Raw genomic sequence first — 25,519 nt, forward strand, 5'->3', positions numbered from 1 at the left:
AATGGCTTGTGATTGATCTGTGACTGGGACAGTGAGTTTAGAATGGGACAACCGGCAACGAACACCTGTCGCACACGAGTATGGTATGGAAACAGACCAGCTTGAACGAGTGCCAAACGAAAGAGATGTGGCGATGATTAATTCTGGCGATGATCGCGATGAAGCATCTGGAGGTGAACTTTGTGGCGCTGGGAGTACAGTACGTTCAGGCTGGAGCGTATTTGTAGAGTAACTGTCACTTAAGTGAACCGAAGAGATTGCAGATGAGTAGATTGGATCAGATCGGGATCTAGATTGGGGGAACGCCTTGTTGAAAAAAAGTGAACGAGGTAAGGCGCAAGGACACAGACTTTTATACGTATGTACCCGGAAGCGACGCGTCCCTCGGTGGCAAATGGGGTCGCATAGCCACTCACACGTGTTTTGCCCAGATTCGTATGGACACATCTATTAGTTTTCCGTTTTTTTGCCTGAATTTAAATAGCAACAGTGGTTTTCTGCACGCGTTCAGGACAGATGACAGTTATTAACACTGAGTTGGGTGCGGACCATCGACGCATAGAAAATGACAAGGCCGACGGGTCCGAGACGTTAGATGTAGGAGCCGGGAAGATCCGTGAGGGATGGGGGGACTCGGGAGTACGTGTAATGGAAGGCAAAGTAACACTGTACTGTACGCATGGGCTTTATTCACGCGTATCGACCACCCTCAGACGTGTTGGGCGACGGGCTGAATGCGGCGCATGTGCAAGTATCAATACCGAGAGAGGGTTAGATTCTCGCTGCATATACAAATGAAACGTCCACGCTTGTTTCTTCTGATGTGCATGAATCGTATGTGAAAAGGCGGCAGTGAGGTGTCGCTCTAAGCTGAGCTGAACTTGGCCAGGAGGCGTAAGGAAGTGGTTGCGTTACTTCATATCGAGTCAAGGGCCGTCCTGCAGAGGTGAGAGAGGTGTGCGAACAAAGCTACCCCACCAAATCGGAGGTGCATCGAGCATCTGTTTGTATCAAATTCCGGTCCGCAAAGGTGAATAAAAGGCTTTCAAGCGAGCGAAGCGAACGGCAGTACATCGACAGAGGCGCAGACGTTCTGTTCAGGCGGAAGTCGCCAAATCCCATTCAAAAATGCTTCTCGATTGGAAAATCTTAGGATTAGGCGGCGGTGCCGGAGCCAGTAGTGGCTCTTTGAGGTCAGGTCAGTGACTCTCGTGGCGTCCTTCCTGTTTGGCCCGCCCGCCTGCGCCGAGCCGTGCCGCTGGCGTAGGAGGAAGATCCGCCGGGGTGGCGACCACCACTGGCAAGTTTCAACGAGGTCATTTCAGTCATCCGCACGTATGCGCTTCGTGGAACTTGCTATCTGCTTGTCGATACCCACACTTTAGTTCTCGAAGATGTTCCCCACCATATCATAACCCCGGCCCCTCTTTCCATTTACCGTGGAACGCATTGGGTGGGAGCGTTCATTATTTGTAGTGAATTTCGTATTCCTCGAAGCGGAGTCGTTGACGGGGAACTCCCTGAGCGTCCATCCTCGAGACCTGACCCAATGATAGACGGACCAGATGGTGTATAGTTCGCTGCTATTCCGTGCTATTAGAAAGGTACTGGCCTACTCTGCAAACGCGTGTGTCATCAACTACTGAAGAACACGCTAGATGTGACTTGGGTGTTACAATGTAACCCTAACCCTAACTTATTCCGTGCGGAAGGCTAAGGCGTGGCATGGCAGCCGGATCACACCCCCCTCAGATTCTACGATGCCTCAGGATCTACTTTGCTTAGAAAATGGCGATGCATCAGGAAGAGGGAAAACCCCTGTTACACTGCTTATGTGGGTGCTGGGGGTATATATATATGATGGGAGAAAGAAGCCCTGCGAGGGCAAACTGTTGAAATCGGCAAGACGTGTCCGATTCGATTTCGCCTGATTTCGCCTTCCCCTCAAGGTCTTACAGAACTCAGAATTCGCTCACAATCCTCCCCAATTTCCACAGCATCGGTTCCCTCAAACTCAAGCTCAGCACGGAGATAGCCTTCACTTCCACGTTCAGGTCCCGCTCTATTTGCCAACGCCAGCATCCTCGTCGGAAACGAGATCCTAACGAACCCTACAAAAGGAAAAAAGCGGAGCTTATCGGCATTCCTCCACACAATTCCCCCATCCCCAAAAACCCCATCCTACAAACAATGAGCAGCACACACATTGACGCACCGGTAACAACGCCTTCAGATCCCCCAGCTCTGACCGATGCCATGGAAATCGATGACGCCCCCACACCCTCATCCTCCAGCGACCACCCAACCCCCAATCAGTCCACAGTCACCGACACCGCAACAGTTACCCTGCCACAGCGGCCCAACCAAGCCGAAGGCAAGGGACCAGCAGTAAAGGAGAAGGAGGAAGAAGAGGAGGAAGAGGAGAGCTCGTCGGAGGAGGATGAGGCTGGAGCGGACGCAACGTTGGGAAGGCAGGATAAGGAGACGATGCGGAAGGATAGAAGTTTGGCGGAGTTGTTAATGATGATGGATGAGTATAAGCCTATTGTGAGTGTTTAAAGATTCCCCGCTTCCCCAGGCATCTGTTCTTCTTTTGCAGAATCCTTGATTAAACTCCCCACCTCCCATAAACAGCTGCCCGACTCAGTAACTGACTACTACATGACCCGCTCCGGCTTCGAATGCGAGGACACCCGCGTCAAGCGTCTCCTCGCCCTCGCCGCGCAAAAGTTCATATCAGACATCGCCGTTGATGCGCTGCAGTACTCGCGCATCCGCTCGCAGCAGCCGCTGCCGAAGGACCGTAGGAGCGTCGTGAAGGATAAGAGGACGGTGCTGACCATCGATGATTTGTCGGCCGCGTTGGCGGATCATGGGGTCAATATCAAGAAACCGGAGTATTATTTGTAGATTGACTGCGTGCGGGAGGGGAGTGGAGTTGGGAATGGAGAGTGGAATGGCAAGTGCGACACGGAAACCGCACAAAGCGAGGTTGGCTTCGCTTCGACAAACATAAATTATCATCCGAGTCAAGAAATATCGTCGACATCAACCCCAGCCCTATCCCTCGACTTTGCCCCCCAAAAATTAGCCTTCTGTCCCTACTATACAATCCACCCCACGCTCGCAGAGCCCCGCATACATTTTGGAACACCCTCCCTTCATCTGTACATAAATTCTTTCCTCAAAACTCGTCGATCAAACCTCCAGTAGATAAACACTATTGTACATGCCCCCCAAATCCATGCCTGCAAACACAACCATCGCGTCTTTTGCCGTAATCGCGATTTGCGCTGTGGTGTTGGACGGGTCGGCGTCTGCCATTGACCCGATGAGCGGTGCGTATTCCGTGATGGCGCATGCGTCGTGGCCAAGGCGAGCACCTGGCGGGCCGGGTGGGAGAGATGCTGGGTCGAGTTTTGTCCATACTGTGTGGACTGCAATGAGGTGGAAAAGGCGTGGTTGGTTGATGGAAACACGCTGTGAGACGGATGAAAACCATACCAGTCTCGAACACGTAAACGTCTTCAAATGCTTGAGTTTTGGGTGTCCGTGTCAGACCTCCGTATACATAAATCTTGTCCCGGTTCACAGTCGCCGAGTGCCCTGAGCGAGGCGACGGCACGTCTCCTGTCCCTTCCAAGCATTTCCATTCCCTACTCACTGATACGGATGATGGTTTAGTTGAACATCCCAAACGAGATCCCATTCGACCACCGAGGGACCGGAGGGGCAACGCACCTGTATCAAACACCCACACATCATCAAACGTCACGTCACCAGCCATGCCACCAAACAAGTAGATTTTCGTTCCTACGGCCGTGAACGTGTGCCCTAAACGCGGCGCAGGTGCCGGCTGCTGCGACGGGGCCGTTAGTCGCGTCCAGAATCTGTTTGCTGTTTCGTTGTCAACATCATGGTCACTTGCGTCTCATCTATCACACTGTGTGTCGCTTCCATGATCAACCCACCAACATCGAAACAATACACGCATCCATCGTCCACAGCCTTGTCATGTTCCGCTCCACCGCCAAAAATGTACACCCTCCGCGACCCGCTACGTTGATCTTCTATCGCGGCTACGGACCGCAGCGTCCGGGCTGATGGCGCCGTGCCTTTCGTGCATAGAGATGTCCATTGCTGCTTATCTGGGCGGTGGATATCGAACGAACATCAGGATTCGGCCTGCCTCTCGTAAGGGACATCAATCGCACACGCGTAGCAAACTAACCCAGGTCAAACGTCCAGACATCGTTGAGCAGGCCGTCGTTCCCCGCGCCGTACATCACGAGCAGCTGGGATGCGGCGCTTTCGGAGCCTGGGATGATGACCGCGGCGTGCTCGTACCGCGGTGGGATGGCGACGGAGTTGTTGGTTGATGCAGGGGCCAACTTTCGCCACTTTAACGTCTCTGAAACACCCATCCCAACGTTAATACATGATCATGCTCAAGAAACCGAGGGACTGACAACTCACGCAAGTCCAGAGAATGCACGTCGTTGGAGAAACCTTCCTCGTGGCTTGCCCCGCCGAACACTACGCAGCGTTTTGAGACCGGGTCGAGGGTGAGGGTGTGGCCTGCGCGAGGGGAGGGCTGGGCTTCTGTGTAGAGCGGGCGCCAGGTTGTTGAGGGGTTGGGTGTTCCTGCTGCCATTGCTGGCTCAAAGGGACAGAGGTCCTGTATGTGTCTAGGCTGGTGCTGCTTATCCGTTGAACGTCAGTCTTAATTCCTTCCGTCGGGGGTGAAAGCCAATGCTCAGAGGGCCTCCGCCGTCTTTTCCGTTCTCATTCCGGACTTGCTTTTCCAAAGACAATCGGCGGCTGCAGTTGCCAGGAGTGCTAAACACCCAACCATTGAGTACTCCCTCGCACAGCTACCTCCCTCTTCATTGCTACGACCTCCCTCCCGTCCTGCCCACCCGGCCACCACCATAGACCATGGGGGTAAGTCCCAACCCGCCCACGCGTAAAACCAACGCGTGCAACACATCTAACAAGATCACCACACATAGTCATCCTACCTCCAACTCCAGGACCCCACCCTCGAACGCTCCTTCCGCGGCCACAAAGATGTAGTCACCTGTCTGTCGTTCAAGCCCACCATGACTCAGCTGGCGTCCGGGTCGCTCGACAATTCGGTCATGGTGTGGAACTTTAAGCCCCAGTTTAGGGCTTTCCGGTTTGTGGGACATAAGGTGCTTATCTGAGGGTGGAGGTGTTTAGTGCGGACGGAGGGGAAGTGAGATCATGGAGTGCGGGATGGAAGGCGGACGGCAGCGTGTTGCGAGTTTCTCGGAGGCTATGTCGAAGACGACATTGGAAACTACGGGGGAGCGGGCGGCACCTATCGTGGCTACCCCATATCTCACACGTTCTGCATTCACAACAGGGTCCGGTAACGAACGTAGATTTCTCGCCAAAAGCCAACCTTCTCGCGAGCTCGTCCCGGGATAAAACCGTGCGGTTATGGACCCCAAATGTGTACGTTGACGGCAACAACGGTTTATGCCGCGAGATTCTGATTTGATGATGTCTTTGTATGCGTCGATGTAGAAAAGGGGACGTGACGGTGTATAAAGCGCATACATCGGCTGTGCGGACTGTTCAGTTCTCGTCAGACGGGTTGTCGCTGCTTACTGCCTCGGATGACAAGACTATCAAGGTATGCCCAGAGATGGAAGCCTTCAACCGTTGCCAGAGACGATAGGAATCTAACGCCGTTTCGTATGGTAGCTGTGGTCGACCCACCGAACAAAGTTCCAATACTCACTCTCCGGGCACCTGAACTGGGTACGCACCGCGAAGTTCTCCCCTGATTCACGGTTAATCGTGTCCGGAAGCGACGACAAATCCGTAAAACTTTGGGATCTCGGGACGAAGAGCTGCGTCAAGACGTATTGGGATCATACCGGGTTGGTTCCACTCGCGTCACGGTTGGGCACACATTCTGCGAATTCTCACACAATCGTCAATGCAGGATGATATCCTCGGTAGCTTTCCACCCATCCGGCACCGTCGTCGCAACGGCATCCTCCGACCGCTCCATCAAGATCTTCGATATCCGAACACATAGATTGCTGCAACATTATGGGGATGCGCACGGGTCTGCCAACGGGGATCCCGCTGGCGGGGCGGGTGTGAACAGTGTCGCGTTTGGTGGGCCGGGTGGAGAGTGCCTGATCAGTACTGGGTGGGATGGTGTTGTCAAGGTGAGGCAGGAAAATGTGGCGCCGTGGAAGTTGATGGTGTCAAATTGGAGATGGACTAACACCTGGTCGGTTGCTATCTAGATATGGGACCTAAAGGAAGGCCACCTATTCTACACGCTGCATGGCCATAAGAATGGACCAACGACCGCAGCAACTTTCTCTGTGATGGGAGATTACTTTGCGACGGGCGGAAGCGATGCGCAGGTCATGGTGTGGAAGAGCAATTTCGATTCTCTGGCTCAGGACGAGGGTGCCGCTGAAATCGGCCAGGATCAGTGTGAGTGCATCCAGTACGCGTTTTTGAAGTCCCCCCACACAAACGGATATGTGTAGCTTATCGCCATTCGGCATTCCAACAGCCACACAACGACCCATCCAACCGCTCCCCCAACCCCGCGCCCTCATAGCCGAACCCACCCTCCCCTCCCGCACCCGAAGCAACAGCCCCATCCGCCAACTCCCCATACGATCCACCGTCGGCACAACCGCCCGCTCCATACCTACCTCCACCACCATCCCCTCCACCTACGTTCCCACCCCTGCGTCCGCCGCATACACCTCCGCTCCAACCTCCGCCACGACCCACCCACCGCCGGCCCCACCCATCATCGACGTCGGTGCCGCCATCTTCGCGGAACAGGAACTTGAGGGAGTCGACGCCGCAGCTTCTTCTCGCCCACTCACGCGCGATAACACACAGACCAATCATCAATTGCAGCAGCAACTCCATCGGGAGAGGGAGAAGGAACGGCCGGCGTACTCTGCGTCGTCGTACTCGGCGCCCTTGGAAGTGAGGACGATCCCCGACGAGCTGGCGTCGACGTTGCAGCATATTGTGCGGCAGGTGGATGTTTTGACGCAGACCATGAGTATTCTTGAGGTAATGCAAACGCCTCATGATATATTTCATCAATGCCTGGACCAACACGCGTTTATGACAGAGCCGCCTAACAATGAACGAAGACCGCGTCGTGGACATGTCCCAACGCTTCAGCGACGCCGTCGAGCGTATCGAGTGGATCGCGAATCGGATTGATCTCACTGCGGGGGCGACTGCTGCTAGCCAGGCTAGTCTCTACGGCGGCGGTGGGGCTAGTGGGAGTGGGGGGAGTGGCACTGGGAGTGGTGGTGCAGGCGAACCCTCGTCTTCTACCATGCGTGGACAGGCGGTGCCTGTTAAGGCGGGCGCTGGATCGGGAGAGGGCGATGGAGGCCGGTGAACGACGAACCAAAGTAATAGAATGGAGAGCTGGGGTTCTTAGGCCGCAACCCTCACACAACCCCTTCTACACGTTTTTGTAAAAACCAAGGAAGGAGCTCGAGTAAGCAAGGTTGATATTCCTGCAACGGCGAAGAGGGAGCCAATGGTGTCGTTGTGTGTAGGTTGGCTTATATACATTCTTCGTAAACTATTTACATCCGCGGGTGTCTCTCGCGAAGACTATTCTTGACCAGGCAGTTTACTTCACGGCCTCTTGAAAGAAGCTTATCCTAGGTTTCGTCCTGCCCCTCATGTTCTCTGTCACCCCTCCTCAGCCATCCCTTCCAACACCGCCTCCAGAGTCTCCCGATCCAGCGGCACAGCCAGCACCTCCCTCCCATCCCCCGGACTCTTTCTCGCCACCACGATCGCATGATCGCGAAACTCGCCCAACTGCGTGCGGAAGGTGATATCATTCCCCACAAGGAACTTCTCGCGCGCTTTGGCGTACCACAGCTCGTGGGAGAGTCCGGGTTGCGTGATGTTGTTGCTGCTGTTGCCTTTCTGTTGTTGTGATGGTGATGCAGGGTCGGTCTCATCCCCAGCAGCCAACTGATGCTCACACAACAACCGAAATATCCCCCTCGCGTTGCTATTCAACGATCTCAAGACATGCAGCACAGCGCTGAGCGTGCGCGCCCCATCCGTCGCCCCAGCAACCCCGCCAACCTCACCCAACCCCGCGCGCGCACACCGTGCACCCAGCGTCGTGTTCCCGGCACGCAGGGTCTCAACTTCGTAATCCGCAAACGTGGTCAGGTCGCGCCACAGCCAGTTGAAATTGTGGGCGGCAACGTTGTCCCATAGTAAAGGCGCGTTGATGTGGTCGATGGTGGCGAGGAGGTGGATGTGGGGGTGGGCGGCGAGGCGGGCGAAGGCGGCTTGGGTTGCGCGGGCGCGGAGGGGTGGGGCGTCGATGTTGTGGATTAGGAGGTAGGTGCGGCGGGTGATGCGGGTGAGGAGGTGAGTTAGTTGGTCTGTTGGTGCTGACATTGTCCTATTTGTTGTCGAATTTTTTGCAGTCGTGTAAGACGGGATGAGTTTATCGGCAATACTGTTGAGGATGGATTTCAGCGAGATGGCGGGGAAGAACCCGTTCACGACGACGACCGCGGCGTCGGCGCTCAGGACCTCAAGGGCGAATTCGTTCAGCAGCGCGCGTTTGGAGCCGTACCCGTAGAAGACGAGGTTGAAGCCTTGCCGAAGTTCAAAGAACCACTCGGGGAACTGGTCGCGGTAGAGCGAGGTCAGCAGCGCGGTCTCGGCTGCATGCTTTTGGGGGCGGAATGATGTGGTGGTGGTCGTAGAAAGTTGCGAGAGCGAGGGCAGCCGTGATAGCGTGTTGTTGGATGTCTTGGATGTCGTAGTTGCGAGGCGGCCACCTTTCTTGTTTCGTTGGGTCGTGGCAGGCCGTGCGGACGTGAAATAGCTTTGATGCCCTGGTTCCGCAACGTCATCGCTGATATCATCCCCATCCACGCCCCCCTCGTCCTTATCTCCATCTCCATCCCCGCCATCCTCCTCGTCTTCTTCTTCCTCTTCTTCCTCCTCTTCCTCGTCCTCCTCATCCTCATCCTCACTCCCCGTCGCAAGCACGCTCAAAATCCTCTTCGTAGCCTTCCTCTGCCTTCTCCTCGCCGGCGTTCCCCCATCCGCCCCGACCCCAATATCAAACCTAGGCGGCCTGCCCAAAACTTCCACACCACCCGTACCACCCCTCGTCGGCGTCGCCACATCTTCCCCAGGGGCAAGCATCCGCACCTTCTTCTTCCCAGTCCGCGTCGGCGTGTCTGCATCGATTTCGGTGTCATCGAGATGCTGCCGCCCGGCGTCAACGTAGGAGTCAAAGGCTTTGCGTTTTCGGGTCGGGAAGTGGAACATGTCTTTTCCGGGGGTGGATGGGACTGGGGCTGCTGAATCGGCTTCATCGTCGTTGGTGTTGCTCTTCGTGATGTTGGAGTGCGAATCCCCTCCCGCATCACTTCTTTCAGCATCCCCGGTATTCTCCTGATCCTCGTCCTCCCCGCGCGACCGAGAATGCAGCACCGCGAGCGCCTCCTGGTCTTCTTCGTCTTCGTCTTCGGGGAGGCCGGCTGCGCTGCAGGTGCTGCTGCGAAGAGTGGGTGCCGCTGTCATTTCTTGCTATGATTCCCGATCAGGGATGGGTGTGGTTTGAGGCCGTTGGTACTGAACGCTGCTCTCGCTGTTGTTGCTGGTGTTGGGATAAGAGATTGGTGCAACTTCTAGATTTCCGGAGTAGTTTGTTGGGCTCAAAGGGAACAGCAGAAGACGAAGACGTTTTCGGACACGAGGTTTCGGACAAACATCGCCACCTCACGTAAGCAGCGTCATCTCACAAGTCCGACGCTCGCCCCACCAGCAACCTGTTGATGTGAACGTCTTCTCGGTTGGAGGATGGGGCAGCGGGGACAAACTCATTCGCTCCTCGTGCAGAGACTGTTTCCGCGTCCGGTGACTCTTTGCGGCAGGCAAGCCGGGGAATCACGGAGACGATGCTCGAGGACCCTTGGTACAAGCTTTGGGGGCTTCTTCCCGCACGGATGCCGGGTCTCGTTTGCATCCTCGACTCTCCACGTTCGCTTATACTGAAGGAGCTCGAGCTCCAGCCGGAACGGACACCGCCGATACACTGGCTTGGTCCGAAAGTGTGAATGGCGCACAGCAATGTCTCGTCAAAAATTCCGTCAGGCGTTCTTGGTTTAATGTGCCGATGTCGCTATGACCTCTCTCGCTGCCGACCCTCCGTTTCCGCCTTGCACAAGCGCAGATCCGTTCCGCCCGTGCTGTGCGAGTTGGACGGAAAAAAACCCAGGCGGAGGGTTTCCCTCCCGTGCCCAAAAAGGTCCCCGTGTTGTCTCTGACTGACGCACCCCGCATCGCCCGACGACTCCGACAGTGAAAAAGGCACATCAACATGTTCCAGGTCAGCGCATCTCGAGCACCCATTCAGCATTCAAAGAGAAACCCCTCTCGCACTTGGCGAATGCAAGATATATAAACCCCTCACCCAACACATACATACATACACACATAAAAAAACTTCCCATCCTCCCTCGCCTACCATCAATCACATACATACATCTCCTCACTCTTCCTTCATCAAAAAGGGCCAGAGGTATTCCTTCCCGCCGTCCTCCTCCGTCGCGTCTGTCCACTTCTTTTCATGAGGATGGATTGGGAGGCCGCGGCGATGGGGACGACGGCGGCTTTGCGTCCGTTTTTGGTTTCTTGCGGGGTGGTTGGGCTTGTGGACTACCACGGTAAGAATCCAACCAAGTCAGCGAAAAGAACCCGAAGAATTGAGGAAAAAGGACAAGTGTCTCACTCACCTATCCCTCAGTCCCCGCTCCCCCTCTCCCAGTTTCCGTTTCTCCCCATCTCCCCCACCCGCACCAGCTTCAACATCAACGTCCATCCCAACACTCCCACTCCCACCCACATCCACATCAACCCCAACACTCCCCCTCCTCTCCTCATAAACCGCAAACTCCTCATCAAAAAGCGCATCAAAATCCAACCCGGACGATTGACTATCCCCGGCTCCATTACTCCCCTCCCCATGTCCCTCCCCCTCCCCACCACCCTTATCCCCACCACCCACATCAACATCACTCCCACTCTCCTCCGCAAGCGCCTCCTCAATCTCCCTATCCATCGCCAAAATATCATCCTCCCCAATCCGGATGAAAATATCGTTCTCGTGTTCCCACGTCCCCGACAGGATCTTCTCGTCGTCGTCGTCGTCGTTGTCGTCTGAGACGTCGGGGGAGGAGTCCGAGCCTGACTCGTGGTCTGCTTTGGCGGTGCGTTTTGCGCGTCTTTTGGGGGACGCGTGCGTGTCGATCGGCAGGGCTGTCGGACGGAAGACGGGTTCGAGGAGGTAGCGCGTTTCGTCTTGGCGGTCCCACCGGCAGATGGAGTCATAGAGCCTGGGATGGGGAAAGGGGTGGAGTGAGTTGAGTGACTAAGGGAAGGAAACGACCATCGCGCCATTGGATCAGTGGGTTCAAGTGACGTATTCCCGCCGCTTACCAGTCCAACGACACGATGAATACGCCAGGCATCTTGCGCGCTCGCCGCACTTTGTTTGTCTTGTTCAGGCCTTGTTGCTGTAACACCGTGTAAGAGTCAGTGGCTTCCACGAACCGTATTCCCCGCATCATCACCCCTTTGGAAGACATACCTTGACAGTGACAAGATGCGTCACATCATCGGACAAATCAAACACGCATTTAGCGCCAAACTGCTCAGCACCGACCCAAATATCCGTTCTGTCCGGCACCAACGAAGGGGGGAAGGAAAGTATCAGTTCCCCTTCTACCACCCACCTCACACCCACCAACCCACCCATACTCACGTCCTCCCATCAACATCCGTCGAAATAACCCCGCTAAACACAATCCTCACACCGGCCAGCACCGCCTTCTTCTGCCTCGCCATGATCCCACCCACACCCAACCGTCGCGACTCCTCCACCGCGCCGCTGTAGAACGCGCGATGCACGTCTTTGAGGACTTTGCAGACGCGGTCGAGCTCCCGGTCCGAGTCGGTGAGGATCGGTTTGGTGCGCAGGCTGGGGCGGCGTTTGGGAGGGGCTGTGGGTGGCGCTGGGGGCGTTGATGATGATGATGATGATGATGTGGGTGGTGGGGATGCCGGTTTGGGTGTGGGAGGGGTATCAGATACCGCATTCTCTTTCTCCTCCTTGGCGGACACCACATCCATCGCATCAGCATCCACACCCGTTATTCCTTGAGTCTCCCCCTCCGCATCCAACTCCTCGCTCAACCTCTCGAGCGGGCGGGTCTTTTCTAGATCTTCCAAAAATTGGTGCTGGACGTCTTCGTCCGAGAGCTCTTTTTCCAGTGATGTGACGGTGTCGTGGTCTTTGTCGGGGATGGCAGGCTTGCTGGCTGCTTGAGGGGTTTGAGGTGGGCCGCTGGGCTTTGGGGGGGAGCACCTTGAGCACGATAGGTTTGGGGATATGCACATGCAAGTAAATGACGTACCGGTAGTCGTGGAGCGTTAATGTCTCCGGTTCCGACAAAGAAGTTGACTGATCGGGGGAGAGGAGCGCGTGTGAGATCATATGCGTGCTGTGCCTAGGTCGCTCTCGAAACCCACTTACAGGGAAGAATCTTATACAGATTAGGCGACCAATGCCATATATCCGACCGATCATCCACTATCACGACCATCGACTGATCGCTCGGAAACAATCTCTGTATGCTCTTGAAATTCGATCCTACCACCCAAAAGATATCAGCCCTGGGTCCTCTGAACACCACCCATTCCCCACGTCCACTCACGATTCTCATCCCTCGAAATAATCCGATCCTTAAACAACGCGCGGTCCTGATCCAGGATATTCGCAATCTGGTCCGCGTACTGGCGCGACCCCATCGTGTAGATGTGCAGCTCGTAGATCTCGTTCATCTCGAGCAGGAACTCGCGGGTGCCTGGGCGCAATTTGACGAAGTGGGTGTGGTAGGAGGGGATTTCGAATTTGTGCACATCCTGGGAGTTTGGGGAGGTGAGTTCAGAATGGACCGCCTGTATGTTGTCCGACGTAGGGATTGAAAAGGACACGCAGACAATACCTTCAAGAACTGCTGATTGGGATTCGATGGATCGTCCATCCACTGCGCTACAGTTGGATCGACCGTAGCGTGCACCAGAGTTTGGTCGAGATCCAGTATGAGCGTCAGCTTCTTGGATACCAGTAGCCGCTCCGAGCGCTCGTTGTCTAATTTCACCGCGACCTATGTGATGCGCGAAGACTCAGGTATGTTCTCTGGCTTCAAGAAGGGAGGCAGGTCCACTTGCGCTCCACACTTACGTCTCTACTTATGGTCACTCCCCGATTATCGTGCGCCATGTTGATGGTCGCTCGCCCCAGGTCGTTCCCCATATATGTTCCACTATACATCATTGAGAAGGTTAGCATGGACTGCTCTCGGATGTATGCCGCAAATAACTGGTACTCACATGGAGACATCCTTCCCGCACGTTGCACAGATCCCGTGTACTTGTATCGCGTGTCCGCAGGGCTCTATTATGACGGCGAGGGTCTTTCTGAGGGGAATTCATGTGTCAGTAGTTGAAACAATGTATCAAGGCGATATGAAGCGATGCATTAAGACGTTGGATGAACGATGCTTCGGCGATGTATTGGGATGATCGCTTTGCTCGCGACAAGCAGGTTGCGCTGGGAATGTGCGGAAGTACTCATGTGCCGAGGACGCAATCAATCAGCTGCCTGTTCCCGCGCTTCCTTCTCGCTCTCGCTCGCCAACACACACCATCCATGGCTGCGCTCGAGCACCTGACGCTGGCTCTCGTCGTAGCACTCCAAAGACAACTACCGTCCGCTTCGCTCGCCCTTGCCACTCCCACTCGACGTCTCTCCTCTCGCGGTTACCCACCTGACACCCACAACGACCTCGCCTTCCTTCACACAAACCTCGTCCACCCTGCCACTATACGGACTCCTCCACTCCTCCCTCACCGTGCGCTTCCTACTAGTCGTCGCGGTGGCATTCCCCGCCTCCTGAGGGTTATTATTATCGTACTCGTAGATGCCAAGCACGTCGTCGCGGCGGACCTCTGACCCCGCTGTGACGCGCAGGGAGGTGATCTTGAGCGGGTAGCGGTCGGCGGGGAGGGTTAGTTTCTGGCGGGACTCCATTTTCGGTAAGCGGGTTATTGGATGAGCGGAAGAGGCCGAAGCCGAGGGTTCTGTTTATTGAAAGTCGCCGTTCCTGTTGCTTCTGTGGTGTATGTACAGTATGTATGTCTGTACTGAGCCTGTTGGGGAAGTCTGCCCTGGCGGTTGGTTCCTGCGAGAGAGGTGAGAGGGCCTAGAGGGCAACACGTCGCGCGTGAAGGCCCCTCTTGTCCGGACTCCCCCCTTCCCCTCTCTTTTTTCGCACGCTCCTACGCAGCACACCTATTCTCACACTCAACACAAAATGTCCTCCCTCCACACCCACCTCAACTCCCGCTTTTCCCTTCCCCCCACCCCGTCAACCCCTCCCATCCCCCGCGCAACCCTCCTCCTCGCCGCACACCGCTCCTCCACCCCCGAAGCCTGTGAAGCCCTAGCAGAAGCGCTCCCTCGCAAACTACACGCCTCCCGCCGCGCGTTCGCCAGCAAGGAGTTTGTCAACGAGTGTGTTGCGCTGGATAGGCTGCGGTATAAGAATGGGAACCAGCATAGGAGTGCGAGGTATTTTAGGAAGTTGGTTATGGTGAGTAGACGGGGGAGAGGGGAAGAGAGGAGCGAGAGGGAGTTGGGTTGCGCACTTGTAGTGGGCGAAGCGAGGCGTGGGGGATGTTTGAGGTTGTGCGAGCGACGAGCGAAGCGAGCTCCCAGTCGGTCAGCGAGCGCCAGTGAGCATTGGTGGTTTTTGTCCCTGAGCGGAGTGAGCAGGTATATCGTTCATCCATCCAAAGTATCCTCACATTCCTTCCCTCTCCCTTCTCTCACCCACCGCCCAGGTCCGCCGCCTCCTCCGCCGCTTCTTCGAAATCGATCTAGAAGCACTCATCCAAAAGCTACTGGACGACATGCATCCCAACAAGTAGGTCCCACGCTCTGTTACGTACTGTGCAGGCGTCGCTCTGCACTCATCTCACTCACTGTGATTGTACTGCAGAACAAAACGCCACCAAGGCCGTTGGGAACACCTCCCGCCACGCGCCAACATGGCATATCTCCTGCTGAGACTCGCAAGCGCCTACCGGATCCTAACACAGGTTCGTCCATCACCCTCCATACCACACCCCCGCTCCATCCCTCACAACCCGTGTATTTTACAGCTCCGCCCCGCTCTCCTAACCTGCTACACATCCTTCCGCGCCCTCCTAACCCAAACCTTCTTCATGCCCATGTCCATGATCGTCATGGCGGCCTGCGCGCGGCTGCATCTGTTGACCGGGACCATGATGCGGGAGCTGGAGGCGTGTTACAACGAGCTCGCGGGGTGGTTCGGGAGTATGCCGGTGAGTGGGGCATGTCAGCAATAGCAATCATCGGTTTTTTTTTGGAATGAACTTGGGTGTTTCTGGATACTGACTGCCGTGGGGGCCGTTTCCGGTTTCCGCGTATAGCCGCTCCCGACAGACCCGCCGTACGCAGCCCTGTTGCCCGCCACCCTCTCCGGCGCCGCCCTCACGGCGCCGGATGACCACCGCACAGACGCATCGCGCCCGGGATCGCAGGAGGAGGGAAACGGAGCGCACGATCAGATGGACGTCGATGGCGGGGGAGATGCGTGGGACGTCGGGGTGCTGGACACGCACACGGCCGCGCTGTCGGATGCGTTCTGGAATGACGGCTGAAAAATCTCCACCTGAACGAGATCGTTTGCAGGACCATGGAGACTTTGTACGCATTGCAGACGGGCGTATCATAGCATATCACATCATATCATGTACCGGGGTTTTTTTGGGAGGGGTGGTGGAGCGCGGCGGGCGCTATAGAACGGGGGGGGGTTTTTTTGGAATAGGCAGTTGCGGAATAGGATAGAAGAGCATGTAGGATGTTCAGGCGTCGAGGCGATTTAGAACGAGAAGTATACACCATCCGAAACGGTCATGCTTGTTTTACCGGTTGGCTTCACTTCTCGTCTTTCTCGTATGCCCGTCTTCAGCAGATACGTTGCTCCTGGGTGGACAAACAAAACAAAACACGACTGCCCGAAAAACAATGGCATCTCAGAAACGGAAAGGGACGACGAAAAGGCACAAGACTTGGGTTAAGAGTAGACGGTTGAAACATTTGAAGGTACAGAACAGGAAATACAAAATAGAATAGAGGTAGGAGAAAGGGGGGAGAAATGCGACAACGGTTCGGGATGGGGTGATGGGATGAGGGGTTGGGGGTTGGGGGTTTCCGGGGATGGCGGTACTTTGAATTGGGGGTGGGTTGCTGGGGGGGAAATGAACAGTGAAGAGGTAAAATGTGTCGATGGGTTCTTGCATAAATAAAAATGCATGGCAAAATGAAAGGGGTAGTTCCCACCAAACCCCTCCACCGACTCTCCCCGCAAGGTAAACGATGGGGTTTCCCCCCTTACGCGTTCGCACGCGCGGCCTTCCTAGCATCCCTCGTCTGGGCGACGAAACCAGTCTTGATCGCCGACACGGTCCTGGTGGATCCGCACGACTCACACTGCAGGAAAAAGAGACGGTTTTCCTTCATCATGATCGTGTCGGCCGATTTGCAGGTTTTGCATGTTACGTATTCCACTGTGAAAATAAAAATGCCCCATTCGGAAGGGGTTAGACACCTCGTCGACGAAAAGAAAAGTGGGGAAGAAAAAACCAGCAGGGTACGTACTGATATAACGCTTAAGCACATTCTCAATCTGCTTCGGCTGGAACCGCCCTTTAATAACCAACCGCTGAGCACCATCGATGGAGCCCGTGGTTCCCAACTCGGCAAACAGGAACTGGATGACGTGGTCGGGCTGACGGTGCATGCGCTTGCAGATGTCGACGACGTTGGCGAAGAGGGTCTTCTTGGTGCCTTCGCGGAGGACTTGCGGGGGCGCGATCGTGTACCGCTTTTTGTCGCCGACGAGGTCGGGGTTGTTTTCGCGAAGGACGGAGAAGACGCGGTGGAGGAGCTGGAAAAAATATGGGAGGGAGAAGATTTGTGAGCACGAGGTGAAGATGACAACAGCTGAGGTTAGCTCCAAAAGCAGACATACCTCTTCGTAGGTGTAGTCCCTAGTGCTTCCCAGCCATGGCTCTCCCTCCGACGCCTTTGCGCCCGCGGTCTCCTCCCCAGCAGCCGTCTCCTCCACACCGACCGACTCGGTTCCATCCTTCAACGCCGCCTCGAAATCCGCCAAATCGGTCTTCTTGGACCTCTTCTTCTTCTTCTTCTCCCCAAACACAAACTCCTCTGCGGGTGCAGCGGCAGCACCCGAGGCGTCGGCGTCGTCGGCGCCCTCAGCGTCCGCGCCGTCTTCGGTGGTGCCCGTGGGGGTGTCGTCACCCTCGAAGGTGGCCTTCTTCTTTTTCTTTTTCTTCTTCAGGTCTGCGAATACGTTGGCGGCGTCGTCGTCCTCTGCGGCGGCGCCGGTGGCGGCTGGTTCTGCTGCTGCGTCGTCGTCGGCTAGTATTGTTGTTTGTTCTGACTCCTGTTGTTGGGAGTCGTCGTCGAAATCAGGCACGGCCTTCTTCTTCTTCTTCTTCTTAATTCCAAAGTCGAACTGTGTGCGATTTTTGACATGATCGGATATTGGTGGCGGTTGGGAAGCCGCGGTGGCGAGGACAGAAAGAAGTGAGCAGTGGTTCCAAAAAAAATAGGGAGGCAGGAGGTGTTTTTGGGTGCAACTCCGAGCCATCTCTGACAGAAAGCAGGGCAGAACTTACGGTCTCGGTGTCCTGGACGGGCTTTTCGTCGTTTAGCGACATGTTCGGATGTCTATGCGATAGATCGAGGTATGCGGGTGGAGTGCCAGAGTGCCTTTAATGCTTGTGCTGTGGGGGGCAGGATGGGGCGTCTCCCTCTCTGCTGTGTTGCTGTGGTTGCAGAGTGATTTTAACGAAGGTAAGATCTCCGGGTCTGTTCCTTTTTGTTGAAGCTGTTTCCGTCGCCGCCCTTTGTGTCGCTCCTCTTGAATGCCTTTCTCAGTGAGTCACACCGCCCCCACTGACAGCACCGCTCCCCCTCGCTTCGATTGACAGGCAAAATGCGCTTTCCAGACTTCCGCAGGAGAGGATCCTCACGCACCATCAGACGCTGTCCACCACCGCAGCCACGCAGACGTCGGCCAAGAGGAAACGCAAACGCAAGCCTACTATAGTACGGGAACCAGTTCAGTCACCTTCGAGCGTGGAGACGTGATTTCAAATCAAATCCAGGAGGTGCCTGTCATTTGAGCACTCGTCGCCGTCAGTCGTTTTATCCAACTAAAACGAGCAGCAAGTGGTTCTATAACCACATGTGCACCATGTGCCCGATTTTGCGCAAAGATGGACGCATGAAAAGAAGCGGCGGACTGTGGAAGGTTGTGAAAGATCTCCAACTGCGAGAGGTGAGGTTTCATCGAACTCTGCCAAAGCGATTTGTGTGATAAACCACTTGGATATCCGATTCGATGTCCCATTGGCGCAATGTCCTCTCAGTTGTTGAGAAAGGCAGTTGTCACGAGAAAGATCACAACCACGAACAGCTGCACAAAGTCTTCGGGCGCAAAGGTTATCAGCACTGCGCCAACATCCTACGACTGCACTACTACACAGGCAGTCCATCGGGTAGGTATTTCTTCAAAAGGTCGGTCACAAGGGAGGGAGGGTGCGGGATACGGTTTGCTGTGGTGTGTGCAGAAGCTGTGCGTAGTTGCCGGATGAGGGAACGGGAAAGTGGGGAACTGCTGAAGTCGCCTCATGGAAAGGGCCTCAATTCTACTGCCTAAATTTCATGGGAAAGCAGTTCATCATGACCTTGGCCTGGTGTCGGCTTAGATGCTGAGGAAACCGCGCAGAAACCCGAGGTCGTACAGTACGTTGGGAGGTGAATTGGGGGCCCGTTAGTGAATAGGCACAGTTGGAAGCGGTCGTGGCGCAGGACAAGAGTAAAGGCGAATAGAGGGGAGTGAAGGCGAAAGGAGAGAAGCCAAAGCTGCATTTCAAGTACATGGACTGACGATCGGGGAGATCCTGATCAAACCATTTATCAAAAACACTCTTGGGTTGAGCAAATACCGCGGGCATGGAACGGCCGTCCTCCGTGGAATGCGACAAGCGTTGAAATAACCTAGAGCACTGTGCTTCGCCCCTTCTCTACAGTCACCGACAGTTCGCTCTTGAAGGACGTATAGTACCGTCAAAGCCAGTCAGCAGTTGGGCCTGTTGGCCACTTGGGTCGAGTTCTGGGTCGAGTTGCTGAGGAAATCCGCTTGTTCAGCCAAAGCTTTACGGAGCGTACAAAAGCCGTCCTCCACCCCCATGAAAAGCAGTCCTTGATGCGACAAAGAGGCGCAAATGGGACAGAGAGCTGTGTATACCATCTCATTCTTCACGGCATACCCACAGTCTCCGTCGGCGGGCCATTTGTGAGTTCTCTTGACCAAAGCTTCTGAGTGCTCATTGTCTGGGGACCGTAACGGGTTGCCAGCTCCCGCTACAAGAGCGACATCAACGCCACCCTCTCCATCACCCTCTCCCAAAGCCTTCACACTCATTGTCGGTTGTCTCTCGACACTCAAACGAAATGGAGATTACCATACCTATAACGTACCGCCATTTGTCCCTTGCGGGGGACGAGCAGTACGCCTCAAACAGGCACCTTGGGTATTCTTGCGTACGCCTAGTCACCCCCACTACGGAAAGGTGGCAGGTATAGGACCTTTGGAGGAGAGGACATACTGACAGACTTTAGGTCCTCTCGCTCCGGTCCCGATCGCTTGGAGGAAACCACAGGAGTTTTCTGCTTGAGCGGCCTTTTTGTACCCGTCCTGGGAATAGAATGTGGCGGGTGCACGTGACTTCACGTGAGGGAGGGACGTTCATTGCGCTCAGAGGATGCAGGGTCGGATGGGGGGGGGGGGGGGGGGGGGGGAAACCATCACAGAGCAAGCACAGCAAACAGAAAGCGAGACCAAAGCGCATCCACGCCTTCATCGTACACCCACCCAAACCAGCTCAAATACTCACGCTCCACCATGGGCCGTATTTCGCGCTCATCGGCCGCTGCAGAACACGCGGACGAGGACGACCAACACTACGAGGACGACCAGATGCAGGTTGACGAGGAGCAAGATCCTGAGGAGGAAGCCGAGGACGAAGATGAAGACGAAGACGACGATGAGAATAGAACTTATGATGTCGAGAAGATCTTGTCTCATAGACGCGATAGGAAGGTAAGTAATGGGGGAAGGTGGACATTGTTGATCTTTCGTGTTTGAGATGATCTGCCTGCGGGGATTCCCATCAACGCGAATAGGAGAAAAATCACGGTACTTACAATCTTCTGCCCGTTTCACCCAATTTCCTAGACGGGCAAAGACGAATTCCGCATCAAATGGGCAGGGTACCCCTCGACCCAAAACACGTGGGAGCCTATTGAAAACATCACTTCGAAACAGTTACTCGAGGACTACTGGGCTGAGGTCGCGAAAAAGGGCAAAGGTGATAAAGCAAAGTCACCTGTGAGGAAGGGCAGGGCTTCTGCCGCCGCGACGCCTGCGACTGGCCGGAGTAGCCGATCAACCAGGTCGGCTGCCGTGGAGAGTGAAGAGGAGCAGGAAGACGAGGAAGAAGAACATGAGGAGGCTCCGGCGAAGCGCCGCGGAAGACCAGCTAAGTCGGCTAGTAATGGCCGCGTTGGAAGGGCTACTAATGTGCGTAAGTTTTCTCCTTGTTACTCTCAACTACCGCTTGGAACGGCACTCGCCTGGGAACAGATCTACTCACCGTTCTTGCCCTTGACTGCGACCATAGACACGAAAACGGGATGACGAAGATGACGAGCACGATGAACGCGCACCCCGCAAGCGTCAGCTCCGCACCCGCGACGTCACGCCCCCTATCTCGCACGACGTCGAGGACGGGGAAGAAATCGACGACGACGACGACGAACCGCGTCCCCTCAAGCTCCGCTCATCACGCACCACCGCAGCTAGCTCAGGGTCCCCCGCCGCCAAACGCAAAGCCGTTCCCCGCAAACCCACACAGTCCATCTTCAACGCGATGCCCGACGCGCCGGACATCGACAACGACGAAACGGACGGCGACGATCCGCACGTGACCAAAGAGGGCTTCATCGCTGAATCCCGCATGGACCCCAAACTGATGGCCAAGCGCTCCTGGGAAGATGATATCGACCATGTCGACACGATTGAACGCGCCGGGATCGGGTTGTGCGTGTATCTGGTCTGGAAATCGGGTCTGAAGTCCGTCCACCCCACCCCGACTGCTAACAAGAAGTGTCCGCAGAAGGTAGGCTCATTCTTTATACCCCGTTGCGACAGATATACGCTCAACGCAACGGAAAAACTAACCCAAACTCCCCCTCAATTCGCCGCCCCCAGCTACTCGCATTCTACGAGAGCCACCTAAAATTCACACCCCCAGCAAACCCCTCCTCCTCCTCCTCCCCCTCCAACGGCGGAGACCAACTCGAAACTCACGGTGCGCTGGCCCTAACCCAACCCCCCAACTCAGACCCTGAAGCCGAAGAAAACGACACAACAATCACAACCACCGAAACCACCACGACCCACTTCCGCGTCGCTACAATCTCCACCAACAACACACTCCCGCCCTCACCCTCCGGCGACATCAGACGTCTGTTTGATGAGTTGGCTGAGGCTGACGCGGGTCTCTCCACCGCCTCCCGGAATCATAACGAGGATGAAGAAGAGGAAGAGGGTTTACCTGAAGGATATGAGACGCAACGCGGTCGCGGGGCGGGAATCTACGGCCACCTCTTCTGAGTGATGGGAGGGGGGTTAACGCAGGGTGGTGGGAGCGAGTCGGGGAACGGGAAGAGTGGGGGAAGGGTTGCGGGTGTGAAGAGGTTGTTGGCTGGGTTGGGAAACACTGTTAAGGGAATTGCGAGGGGAGGGGAGTTTGAGGGATGAGCAAGGGGGTTGGATGGGATGATTATGATGGAAAAGACGGAGGGATTATCCTCTGCAACATGAGAAGCGCGTTTTGAGGAGAGAAGGAGTGGCATATATATACATCACATATCACGACTATGAGGGGGCATTCCGCGAAACACGAGAAAGCAAGGCGCGAGAGGAGCCGGTGCCCCAAAATAGGGTATTTACAAAACGGAAAAGCGCTACGAGGCTTGGCGGTGGTATGGAAGATTCCGATTGAGTTGCGGGCTACGGCGGACGGTGTTCGTATGCCGGCGGTAAGGGTAGTGGTGGTGCGGAAGTGAAGCGCGAGTGTGTGGGATTGAACGCGGAGGAGCCCTCTGCGTCGGGAGTCGGGACATCGCTTATGCTCGCCGTCCGTCCGCCGCGCTGGTTCCTCCGCCCCCACCGGAAGCTTCTTGATCATCCCAGTGCGATTTCATTCGCTGTCGACCCATTGTGATGCCAACTAGACGAGTTTTCCAAAAACGAATGTCAAGTCGTCCCCCCCTAAACAGGCCGACAGAAGATCGAACAACTACTCACCGGCCCAAGATACGGCGCCTGATACCTCTCCAGCGAATCCGCATTCACATACGCCTGATACCTATAGATCGAAAATTCCGAAATCAGCATTCCTTCCCCTCCCCTCTTCAATCCAAAAAAACCCCCAAACTCACCCCAACCACCCGACCCCCCCAACGCCCGCGACAAACATCAACCAAACGACAGTCACGCTCATCCAGCTGAAGACGAACATCAGGACGAGCAGGGCGGTGGAGGTGAGGGCGGACTGCCAGGCGTGGAAACGCACGTAGTCGTTCTTTTGTTCGAGGATTAGGAGGAGGGTTGCTGGTTGGAACAAAGAAAAGGAGGGCGAGAGTATTCAGCAGCCATCAACCACAGAATCAGTAAAAAAAAACAACCGTTCGCTTGTCGCTCACGCTAAGAACGATGTGAGGGGAGTCTTGCGCTTTGGGCGGTTGCTCGCTCCGCTCGTAAAAGATCTGACGCTTGCTGAGGCTCGCTAAGAGCCGTGGTTAAGGGAGTATTGCGCCTTTGGCGCAATGTGACTCTCGCCTAGATCACTACGCTCACCGCAGTAATGGAACCAAGGCCTCGCTCGCCGCCCGCCGCAAACAACCACCCTCGTTCCGCTTGATGGCTCGCTCGCTTCGTGCACGTCTGCCTCCACTTATTGCGAACATACCTGAAATAACACCCAAGACATACGCGCCAGCCGCCTCAATATCCACCCTAGCGCCCAGACTCGTCTCATACTTATTCACCCTCTCCTCCGCCCCACCCCCACCTCCAATGCCACTCCCCACCGGTGCATACGAGGATCCTGCTCCTCCCCCACCACCGCCACTACTACTACTACTGCCCCCACCGCCATGCCCCTGGTGAGGGTATGTGGGACTGCGAGATGGGGTACTTTGCTGGTAGCTTGGGATTGTTGTTTTTGGGCGGGATGAGGACGGCAGCGGCGAGGAAGGGGAGGGGAGGGGGCGCGGGTCGGGTGGGGGTGGCTGGTAGGGAGCGAAGTTTGCGGGATGGGACATTATAAAGAAGGGGTTGTTCTGGCAGCTGTGGTTGTGTTGAGATGTGGAGGGGAGGGCGGGGGGGGGGGGGGGGGGGGATGAGGGGAGTGTTCCTGAAGTCTTGGAGGGTTGGAGGTGAGACTCCCTTCTGCACAGCCACCCGAACACGTCAACGACTCAACGGCCTCGCAGCAGTGGCAGCACACCTCCGGAAAGCACACCCCCCACACCCTTCACTACTGTACAGTACTACTGTCCTCAGGTCGCCTGTCATCGCTGCAAATATATACTGTATCAGCCGCCCAGGGTTCACTGCACTCTCCGTCTATCCCACCCGCACCCTCCCCAACTCTGAATGAACAAACTTGCGCCCTCCTTCCATCTCCTCACAAGAACATCCCCGTTACTCCGCATACTCCCCTCAAGAGTTTCTCCGCTCCCCATCTCACCTCGCAGAAAGATGGGCTCCACCGCCTCGCAAACACCCTCGGGAACAGGATTCCCCGTCGATCCTACCGGCGCGTACGGCCTCGCCACGTTTGGCGCGGGGTGCTTCTGGGGCGTTGAGAAAAGTTTCAAAAAGAAGTTTGGCGGGGATGTGGATTTGTTGGTTGGGTATGCTGGAGGTGGGTTCTGGTTGCCATAGCGTTGATGATGTCTGGGAGGAGAGGGCTGGGGGCTCTGCGAGGTGTAGTCTGCAGTTGATAGGGATTGTCGATTTGCGGTTATTGATCAGTCGGACCTCACACAGGCGCCGCGGAACAACCAACGTACAGGCAGGTATGCTCCGGCTCAACGGGCCATGCTGAAGCCCTCCAAGTGAAGTACGATACCAAGAAGATCACCTACGAGAATCTGCTAGACTTTTTGTAAGTGCTGGAAGCCGGGGCTTGTCATCGCTATCGCGTGGGCGCAATCCAAGTTGACACCCCCCACCGTGACGTTGATTCGTAGCTTCCGCATGCACGACCCAACCACCAAAAACCGCCAAGGCGGCGACACCGGCACCCAATACCGCTCCACCATCCTCTACCACACCCCCGAACAACAACGTCTCGCAAAGGACTTCCTCGCAAACATCCAGCATCATTTTGGTAAACACACTGTCGTGACGACCCTCGAGCCTGTGGGGACCTTTTGGAATGCCGAGGATTACCACCAGGATTATTTGACGGGTAACCCGCATGGGTATGAGTGTCCGACGCATTTTGAGAGGAGTTGGGAGAGGATACATGAGATCTATGGGGGGCAGTAGGGGCGTGTGGGGAGGATGCGGCATGTTGGAGGACCGAGACAGGCAGAGCGAAGAGTTTACCAGTCGGAGGTATCTCCATATGTTAAAGATGGAGGGAGAGACTCGATCGGCGACCCGGCTCTGGTCCGTTGTTGGCTACTCGGCTCCTTGTCTATGTAGTTGTACGGAAGAGATCGTAGCGTTATTCTAGCTTTTGGAGGTTCGTCTTTCCATTCCTGAGTCACTGTACATAGTAGGAATATAGGGGCTGCAAGAGTGTTACCCCATCGCTCGATGTAGGCTCTTATATACATTCCCTCTCTCCGTGATCTATCCCCAGAGCTCCGCTGGCACGGGAGCTCGCAAGTGCGACTTGGGACGATGTCTGGCCGGAAAATCGGTTTCGTACGGGAACAGGGCGGTTTCCACTTGGTACGCGTCCGCTTTGTGAAGTGACATTGACGGTGCAATTCACCGTCACCCTGATACGTCGCATACGATCTCGCGCGGCTAGGTTCACCTCGGCTACAAGGGGATGTTCCCAACGCGTTATTTCCATCTGCTAGATCTGCTCACAAAGACTCGCACAGGAACAAATGTGCGTTACGGCCAGGAATTATGCATCACACCCCCATGTGCTATGTACA

At 55.6% G+C, this 25,519-nt stretch overlaps 11 protein-coding genes across 11 annotated transcripts; 5 read left to right on the forward strand and 6 right to left on the reverse strand.

The window, feature by feature from the left end:
• Positions 1–2,256: 2,256 nt before the first annotated feature.
• On the forward strand, positions 2,257–2,910 carry EV422DRAFT_493543 (transcription initiation factor IID TAF10 subunit; the record flags this gene model as incomplete). Its single annotated transcript, XM_053067678.1, has 2 exons — positions 2,257–2,547; positions 2,635–2,910. 2 exons carry the CDS (start codon positions 2,257–2,259, stop codon positions 2,908–2,910), a joined length of 567 nt encoding a protein of 188 aa, XP_052928435.1.
• A 288-nt stretch (positions 2,911–3,198) lies between these two features.
• On the reverse strand, positions 3,199–4,424 carry EV422DRAFT_492944 (uncharacterized protein; the record flags this gene model as incomplete). The annotated part of the gene is made up of 5 exons (XM_053067636.1): positions 3,199–3,437; positions 3,505–3,663; positions 3,742–3,859; positions 3,925–4,148; positions 4,232–4,424. 5 exons carry the CDS (start codon positions 4,422–4,424, stop codon positions 3,199–3,201), a joined length of 933 nt encoding a protein of 310 aa, XP_052928436.1.
• Positions 4,425–4,764: 340 nt separating this feature from the next.
• On the forward strand, positions 4,765–7,580 carry EV422DRAFT_520481 (WD40-repeat-containing domain protein). The gene is made up of 9 exons (XM_053069687.1): positions 4,765–4,944; positions 5,013–5,195; positions 5,390–5,481; positions 5,554–5,662; positions 5,734–5,912; positions 5,978–6,209; positions 6,291–6,486; positions 6,569–7,089; positions 7,151–7,580. Exons 1-9 carry the CDS (start codon positions 4,939–4,941, stop codon positions 7,427–7,429), a joined length of 1,797 nt encoding a protein of 598 aa, XP_052928437.1. The 5' UTR covers positions 4,765–4,938; the 3' UTR covers positions 7,430–7,580.
• Positions 7,581–7,746: 166 nt separating this feature from the next.
• On the reverse strand, positions 7,747–8,826 carry EV422DRAFT_484750 (origin recognition complex, subunit 2; the record flags this gene model as incomplete). The annotated part of the gene is made up of 1 exon (XM_053067358.1): positions 7,747–8,826. A coding segment is annotated over one exon (1,080 nt), but the record flags the coding sequence as incomplete, so codon positions are not given.
• A 1,718-nt stretch (positions 8,827–10,544) lies between these two features.
• Positions 10,545–11,586, reverse strand: EV422DRAFT_324981 (uncharacterized protein). The gene is made up of 2 exons (XM_053066311.1): positions 10,897–11,586; positions 10,545–10,751 (listed from the first exon to the last, which is right to left on the reverse strand). The coding sequence occupies exons 1-2, from the start codon at positions 11,482–11,484 to the stop codon at positions 10,653–10,655; spliced, it is 687 nt and encodes a 228-aa protein (XP_052928439.1). The 5' UTR covers positions 11,485–11,586; the 3' UTR covers positions 10,545–10,652.
• On the reverse strand, positions 11,081–14,510 carry EV422DRAFT_520485 (uncharacterized protein). The gene is made up of 10 exons (XM_053069688.1): positions 13,917–14,510; positions 13,480–13,566; positions 13,331–13,412; positions 13,092–13,253; positions 12,801–13,008; positions 12,620–12,736; positions 12,501–12,547; positions 11,849–12,435; positions 11,675–11,762; positions 11,081–11,600 (listed from the first exon to the last, which is right to left on the reverse strand). Exons 1-10 carry the CDS (start codon positions 14,177–14,179, stop codon positions 11,520–11,522), a joined length of 1,722 nt encoding a protein of 573 aa, XP_052928440.1. The 5' UTR covers positions 14,180–14,510; the 3' UTR covers positions 11,081–11,519.
• EV422DRAFT_504533 (uncharacterized protein) lies at positions 14,463–15,834 on the forward strand (the record flags this gene model as incomplete). Its single annotated transcript, XM_053068437.1, has 5 exons — positions 14,463–14,741; positions 14,992–15,074; positions 15,150–15,249; positions 15,313–15,495; positions 15,604–15,834. The coding sequence occupies 5 exons, from the start codon at positions 14,463–14,465 to the stop codon at positions 15,832–15,834; spliced, it is 876 nt and encodes a 291-aa protein (XP_052928441.1).
• A 395-nt stretch (positions 15,835–16,229) lies between these two features.
• Positions 16,230–18,145, reverse strand: EV422DRAFT_520493 (eukaryotic translation initiation factor 2 beta). The gene is made up of 4 exons (XM_053069689.1): positions 17,878–18,145; positions 17,208–17,714; positions 16,835–17,123; positions 16,230–16,743 (listed from the first exon to the last, which is right to left on the reverse strand). Exons 1-4 carry the CDS (start codon positions 17,917–17,919, stop codon positions 16,568–16,570), a joined length of 1,014 nt encoding a protein of 337 aa, XP_052928442.1. The 5' UTR covers positions 17,920–18,145; the 3' UTR covers positions 16,230–16,567.
• Positions 18,146–20,499: 2,354 nt separating this feature from the next.
• Positions 20,500–22,029, forward strand: EV422DRAFT_325244 (uncharacterized protein). The gene is made up of 3 exons (XM_053066313.1): positions 20,500–20,853; positions 20,950–21,447; positions 21,540–22,029. Exons 1-3 carry the CDS (start codon positions 20,773–20,775, stop codon positions 21,942–21,944), a joined length of 984 nt encoding a protein of 327 aa, XP_052928443.1. The 5' UTR covers positions 20,500–20,772; the 3' UTR covers positions 21,945–22,029.
• An 854-nt stretch (positions 22,030–22,883) lies between these two features.
• On the reverse strand, positions 22,884–23,711 carry EV422DRAFT_325201 (uncharacterized protein). Its single transcript, XM_053066312.1, has 2 exons — positions 23,039–23,711; positions 22,884–22,946 (listed from the first exon to the last, which is right to left on the reverse strand). Exon 1 carries the CDS (start codon positions 23,657–23,659, stop codon positions 23,189–23,191), a length of 471 nt encoding a protein of 156 aa, XP_052928444.1. The 5' UTR covers positions 23,660–23,711; the 3' UTR covers positions 22,884–22,946; positions 23,039–23,188.
• Positions 23,712–24,098: 387 nt separating this feature from the next.
• EV422DRAFT_584868 (peptide methionine sulfoxide reductase MsrA) lies at positions 24,099–24,893 on the forward strand (the record flags this gene model as incomplete). Its single annotated transcript, XM_053073436.1, has 3 exons — positions 24,099–24,264; positions 24,390–24,507; positions 24,593–24,893. 3 exons carry the CDS (start codon positions 24,099–24,101, stop codon positions 24,891–24,893), a joined length of 585 nt encoding a protein of 194 aa, XP_052928445.1.
• Between the last annotated feature and the right edge of the window lie 626 nt (positions 24,894–25,519).

The sequence above is a fragment of the Fimicolochytrium jonesii genome (assembly GCF_025526975.1).
Source record: "Fimicolochytrium jonesii strain JEL569 chromosome Unknown EV422scaffold_4, whole genome shotgun sequence".
Lineage (NCBI taxonomy): Eukaryota > Fungi > Chytridiomycota > Chytridiomycetes > Spizellomycetales > Powellomycetaceae > Fimicolochytrium > Fimicolochytrium jonesii.

What these genes read in the sequence shown, in the direction of transcription:
- EV422DRAFT_520481 (XM_053069687.1), top strand. An exon ending in TCCGGTTTGTGGGACATAAG is followed by an intron (nt 5,196 to 5,389) that starts GTGCTTATCTGA and finishes CATTCACAACAG; the next exon opens with GGTCCGGTAACGAACGTAGA. An exon ending in TGAAATCGGCCAGGATCAGT is followed by an intron (nt 6,487 to 6,568) that starts GTGAGTGCATCC and finishes GCATTCCAACAG; the next exon opens with CCACACAACGACCCATCCAA.
- EV422DRAFT_520493 (XM_053069689.1), bottom strand. Translation starts at nt 17,919, where the DNA reads ATGTCGCTAAACGACGAAAAGCCCGTCCAGGACACCGAGACC. An exon ending in CCGTCCAGGACACCGAGACC is followed by an intron (nt 17,715 to 17,877) that starts GTAAGTTCTGCC and finishes AATCGCACACAG; the next exon opens with TTCGACTTTGGAATTAAGAA. An exon ending in GGGACTACACCTACGAAGAG is followed by an intron (nt 17,124 to 17,207) that starts GTATGTCTGCTT and finishes TATTTTTTCCAG; the next exon opens with CTCCTCCACCGCGTCTTCTC.
- EV422DRAFT_325244 (XM_053066313.1), top strand. Translation starts at nt 20,773, where the DNA reads ATGAGGAGGCTCCGGCGAAGCGCCGCGGAAGACCAGCTAAGTCGGCTA. An exon ending in TGGAAGGGCTACTAATGTGC is followed by an intron (nt 20,854 to 20,949) that starts GTAAGTTTTCTC and finishes CTGCGACCATAG; the next exon opens with ACACGAAAACGGGATGACGA. An exon ending in ACAAGAAGTGTCCGCAGAAG is followed by an intron (nt 21,448 to 21,539) that starts GTAGGCTCATTC and finishes CGCCGCCCCCAG; the next exon opens with CTACTCGCATTCTACGAGAG.
- EV422DRAFT_520485 (XM_053069688.1), bottom strand. Translation starts at nt 14,179, where the DNA reads ATGGAGTCCCGCCAGAAACTAACCCTCCCCGCCGACCGCTACCCGCTC. An exon ending in GAGTGACCATAAGTAGAGAC is followed by an intron (nt 13,254 to 13,330) that starts GTAAGTGTGGAG and finishes CGCATCACATAG; the next exon opens with GTCGCGGTGAAATTAGACAA. An exon ending in CGCATCTTGTCACTGTCAAG is followed by an intron (nt 11,601 to 11,674) that starts GTATGTCTTCCA and finishes ACGGTGTTACAG; the next exon opens with CAACAAGGCCTGAACAAGAC.
- EV422DRAFT_325201 (XM_053066312.1), bottom strand. Translation starts at nt 23,659, where the DNA reads ATGTCCCATCCCGCAAACTTCGCTCCCTACCAGCCACCCCCACCCGAC.
- EV422DRAFT_324981 (XM_053066311.1), bottom strand. Translation starts at nt 11,484, where the DNA reads ATGGCGCGATGGTCGTTTCCTTCCCTTAGTCACTCAACTCACTCCACC. An exon ending in GAGTGTTGGGATGGACGTTG is followed by an intron (nt 10,752 to 10,896) that starts ATGTTGAAGCTG and finishes TTGGATTCTTAC; the next exon opens with CGTGGTAGTCCACAAGCCCA.